This window comes from Sparus aurata, chromosome 18 (genome assembly GCF_900880675.1).
Source record: "Sparus aurata chromosome 18, fSpaAur1.1, whole genome shotgun sequence".
NCBI classification, from domain to species: Eukaryota; Metazoa; Chordata; class Actinopteri; order Spariformes; family Sparidae; genus Sparus; species Sparus aurata.
In genome coordinates, this window is record NC_044204.1 from 12,734,210 (window position 1) to 12,739,434 (window position 5,225).

At 37.9% G+C, this 5,225-nt stretch overlaps 1 protein-coding gene across 1 annotated transcript; it reads left to right on the plus strand.

The window, feature by feature from the left end:
* Nucleotides 1-14: 14 nt before the first annotated feature.
* LOC115568290 (uncharacterized) lies at nucleotides 15-4,903 on the plus strand. Its single transcript, XM_030395453.1, has 7 exons — nucleotides 15-146; nucleotides 1,336-1,562; nucleotides 2,392-2,543; nucleotides 2,791-2,965; nucleotides 3,113-3,339; nucleotides 3,498-3,708; nucleotides 4,002-4,903. Exons 2-7 carry the CDS (start codon nucleotides 1,346-1,348, stop codon nucleotides 4,121-4,123), a joined length of 1,104 nt encoding a protein of 367 aa, XP_030251313.1. The 5' UTR covers nucleotides 15-146; nucleotides 1,336-1,345; the 3' UTR covers nucleotides 4,124-4,903.
* The last annotated feature ends 322 nt before the right edge of the window (nucleotides 4,904-5,225 follow it).

The following is a 5,225-nucleotide window of genomic DNA, read 5'->3' on the forward strand; positions in this document are numbered from 1 at the left end:
GGGATTGTACGGTGCCCGGGAAGGGACACTGTGCGAGATCTCGCGAGACCTCCCAAACCAACGGTACATCTTTGAATGAAGACGAACGGCGGTACTTGACGGCGGCCACCCAGATTTTGCTTCTACGCAGTTGGGTGAATTTAGAGGTATGTGAATTAACGTATGTATTTAAATGTGTTTGCTTAAATTCGACTTATTCATGTAACAGTTGATTTTCTGTCTGGCTAAAGTTAATTCATTTTCAGCGTTCATTTAGCTAGCTAATTTAACAGTCACTTAGCTAACTTTAACCTTAACCGTTAACATTACCCAAAGTGGCGCATTTTGGAAGGTAACGTAACATAATGTTAACATAAATTAGCTCTAATAGGATTTCTATGATAGGCTAATAACACAAATGAAACCTAAAACCCTCATTATGTTTGCAGGAATAGATAAAGTTACGTTAACTAACCAAGGATTACAATATTCTGTCATTGGAGAGCGAAAATTATAATTAAACGTTAAGGTTGCAAGTGATCGGGACTGTTCAGCTGTTATCTAGATTCATTTTTCCAATGGAATTTTCAATTTACAAGACAGAATCATGGGAAATGAATAGATTACAATGGGTAGGCTTATCATTCTAAGCATATAATACATAATTTTCTATTTGCTGCAATATAACAGAACATTTGTTTTTGATCCTAAACTTAAAATGTAACTTATCCCGATCAGTAAATAGAATAATTATTTATATTATATATATACTATATCTGGTTGCACAGCCTCTGGCCAAAGTAACCATAATCAAGAACATCTTGTAGCCAGTGATGTGTTTCCTGCATCTCTCTATTGTCTGTTATAGCAAACACCAGACCCACTTGACCCTCTCTGGTTGGTTGTAGGCTGTGGAGGCTCCTTTCAGATAGGGCTGGGCTGTATGAAAGAAGTAAAAATCACAATAATCATCAGGACTTTTCAATATCAATATACTGTACATCACAATATGTGCTCACCTATGTGAAATTAAGATTTATGTCACATTTATCTGCGTGGTAATGTAAAGTGTGGTTTAAAACCAAAAATGCAATTTTCAATTAAATTCCTTCAAATATTTCAGATCAAATTAAGGAAGAAATTATGGTTAATATGTGCTTGGTGTTATCAATTTAGATAACAGAATGGTATATCACGATATATAATGACATTTGTCTTAAATTTAATTCTGAGTGGCATCAAAAAAACTTTAATATAACTAGCCTAAACCTGCAGATACCTGAAGTTTTTTTTTGTCCAAAAAAGGCTGTTAAGGTTATTCATATTTTCTGTCTACTCTATTTATTGATTGCTAAGCTAAGGACACATGGAGAGGAAGTTTGCCGTGGTGCAGTGGAGTGAAGGGGAGGATTTTGGAAAGCTCAGCGAGATAAAAACTGATGCCATAAGGGGGTATGATGATTCCAAGATGGACCACGATGGGAATCCCATTTCCAACTATTCAACTGTCATTGAATGGCGCCATGGGAAGAAACAACGAGGAGGGTGGCCTCACTACAGAGGCATCGTCATCTTTGTTAGTGGTAAGATAGAGTTACTATGGCTTTGATTGCAGATTGTCCTCTTTAATTTACAGCATTTCAAAAGAATTTGTTAGTTGTTCAAACATGAATAGGGCGAGATTCAGCCTGTTTTAGCTCATGTGTTAACTTTCATTGCCAGTTGACAGAAGACTTTCTCGCATTTGTTGTGTTGTATAAATGATAAATGGATTTGGAATGTTATTGGTGGAATGTGTCCACAGCAATAAAACTGTTTAAGTACAAACTTCAAACATTCAAAGAAGTCAACCCATGTTTTAAAATGTAATTTGGTCAAACAGAGCTCATACTTTTGTTGTAACAGTTTTGTCACCATTTCATCATGTATACCGAACTACAAATGCAAGAAAGTTGTTAGTTGGCAGTGAAAACTTGTTTCAGAAACATGCAATCATCTACAAGTTAACCTGACTAAAAGTTAATGCATAAGCACAACTAATACATGGTTGATTCCTTAGTTATACCCATTGTGCTCTACACAAACACAAGTACTGTGTTGTTTTGCTGAAAGTGTCCTAACATATCAGTATATCAACTGACAATCATGTCACTTGACATGGCCTCTGTCAATTTGACATTGAAGGTGACATAATAATACTTTGACTGTTGACACCAGGTGGAACAAACCTTTTTGAATGGTAACGTATGATTGTGTCAGGTGTCATGTTTGCCTATTGCATAACCCCTTCAAATGAAATGCACATAGGAGCAAACATCACCATCTTGAAGTATATTTTCAGTATTAGTGTTATGAAAAAGTGATCTGCCATTTGAGTATAACTAGGGTATGTCTTTTTCTTTCCTTCTTTAGCCACTCGTTTTGAGACAACTCGTAAACTTAACTCACTGCTAAAGGAAGACGAACCTGCAGAGCTGGCAAAGAGGGTGTCAGTGGCCCCCCAAAAATATGGGGATGATTCGGAAGGCTCAACCGATACTGAGACTCAGTCATTGCAAGTTAAGGTGATGTGAATTTACTTTAGCTCCTGTGTATTGACCATATTTCCCAGTGGTAACGTAAAAAGAATGTGTAAGGGGTTGGCACTACTGTGTAATAGGCATTACATCTAGCTAGAAAAGAAAATATGTAAAGATTACTGATTCTTGATGTTGATTCTGTTGTACAGTATGGCTGGTCAACTCCAGCGTAAACCATGTTTGTCTTTTGGTTTTCTATCTGATGATTCTATTTTTTTCTCTTGACACCCAGAGGTCAAAGGTTCCCACGAGGACAGACCCCGCAGACGAGTTTCTTAAGCAATATGGTCAATCACAGCCTTCTCCAGATAATCATAACAATCAGAGGAAGACTGCAGTTGAATTAAAGCAGGAGATCAAGGACCTAAAAGCAGAAAATGCTAAATTGAAGGAGATGGTTCTTCGAGGTATCATGATATCAATAATTTAACCATTAGACAACTATTACACTTTTTTTCTAAATGACTGTAGGCTGAATTGACTGTGTTGTAGGCTAGTTTGGCCTAAAGAAGAGGGTTGATAACTAATTGTTTTTTTTGATATACTATGTCTAGATGTGCCAGGACTCCTACAGAGCATGAGGAATATAATTGATTCGGCTGCATCTCCTGAGAGATCCAGGTTGGAGCTTAACACACCACCGCTGGTCCTCCCAGGTTCTCCGCAGTCCGGGTCCAGTTGTCCATCTGCCACTTCACTGCTGTCCGTACCCAGATCTACGGTGTCCAGTTCCAGGTCTGCATCTGTCACTCCATCACTGACTGTCTCCCAGTCTTCTAAGGTAATTGTTTTATAAAGAATAAATAAATACACCACATAAAATAGACCTTTTAATGATTATGGCAGATCTAATCTGCTTTTATGTCTAAAATCTGTTGGGCTGAACAAATCATACATTTTCTAACTTTAAATGCTTACCTTGTGTCCTTGTCTAAACAGGTTGAGATCCATCCTGGGACCGGAGTCATGGTTGAGAGACTGGCATGGGCCTATGCCCTCAATGCAAATTCGGCCTCAGTATTTGTAAGACATCTGCTCACCGCAGTCTTCCCGGTAGAAGTACTGCTAGTGAGCAATCTTCGGGGCAACAAACGAGGCAGAGGAGATGCTCGTCTACCGCTGGACAAAAATAAATTGGATGCCATTTACAGTACGTTTTCAGGTTTTCATGGTCATATATTTGTCATTTTACAACACAGGGTTGCAAAACAAAATGAACTGTAACCCCTTCATACACAGTACAAATATACAGATAATTGAATTTGGAATGAAAATAGATTAAAACAATATATACAGTTAATTATATAGCCTATATCTACATACGTATATACACCTCAGATTCAATAGGTGTTTCCCCAATAGTCTCTGCTTTTGTGTCTGATTTCATCCTACTGTACTAAGCTTTTGCATTCTTGTTTTTTGTTTGTTTTTGTTTATATGTAGGTGCAACTCTTGAGAGGTGGCCAGGGACCCAGCTCTCCAGCATTGGAAGCACGATCAACGCCAAGATTACGGAGCTCCGGTCAAAAAGTAAAAACGTTGCTGTGTCCGCAGCTCTCCATTAAACTGTTTTGTTTGCTGTAAGTTTTACACAAGTGTATCACATAGGCCTTGGCCCTGAGCAAATACTGGTACTGACTACTGTCTGCTGGAAGCATGTGTGGCACTTTAACCATACTACGCACTGCTTAGTGCTTGTTTAGTGAAGCATGCTAAACAGTAGGCAGTACTAGCATTTGCTCAGAGATCTTTGCCAAGGTTCAACCTTAGCTCTATCCGGGTTAGGGTCGAGTGTGAAAAACGCCTGCAGTTGTTGCAGATGTTCGCTGTCTCTGAGGCGCAGCTCTGAATGACAGCCAGCACCGTCATTTGACATCACTGGAGGCAGAACAACAGATTTTGCAGCTGCGCACCAGAGACACAGAGAACATCCTCAACAACTGCAGATTTTTTTTAACATTATATCCCTAACCTCGGATAGATAGAGGTAAAATTGATTTCCCTTTAAGCCCTGTTTTTCCTTTCTTTGGATGTGAAGAGGCAAATCAGTTAGATGTGTACACCTGTTTGTAATGACAACAATTAGTTGAGGGTGACACTGTTCCCATATTAGTAGTAGTAGTAGAATAAGCATTTGCTCTTCATGTATGTATGCAGGCATGACACGTGTTAAATATCATAACTAATTGAGAGTCATATTTCTATCTTGCCACTAGTTCATTCAAAGAATATCTTTGAAAACACGATCTTTCCTAAGATTAGAGTTTACTGCTGTTTGTTTACTGCTGTCGGCACTGTAATCCCAGCAATGTTCCACTGTTAATAAAGACATGTTTTCAACATAACAGATCTATACAGACTGCATTTATATCACTATATGGTGAAATTAGTTGTTCTGTGCGATGACCAGGCAAACCACGTCTTGCCAGTTTTAAACTTGTTTCATCCAAGACAGTATCAGTATAGGAACATATGAAGTCCTGTCATTTTAATATGTGATTCATATGTTTTTGACTACAGAAACATGTATGAAATGTCATAAATTAATACATAAAAAGCATATATTTGTTATACTGTAATGGAAATTTGCATTGCCAGACATATAAGAATCTAGTTCAAAAAAACATAAAAAAGCATAGTTTACATGACATTAACATACAAAAAATC

What these genes read in the sequence shown, in the direction of transcription:
- LOC115568290 (XM_030395453.1), top strand. Translation starts at nt 1,346, where the DNA reads ATGGAGAGGAAGTTTGCCGTGGTGCAGTGGAGTGAAGGGGAGGATTTT. An exon ending in GAAGGAGATGGTTCTTCGAG is followed by an intron (nt 2,966 to 3,112) that starts GTATCATGATAT and finishes TACTATGTCTAG; the next exon opens with ATGTGCCAGGACTCCTACAG. An exon ending in TAAATTGGATGCCATTTACA is followed by an intron (nt 3,709 to 4,001) that starts GTACGTTTTCAG and finishes GTTTATATGTAG; the next exon opens with GTGCAACTCTTGAGAGGTGG.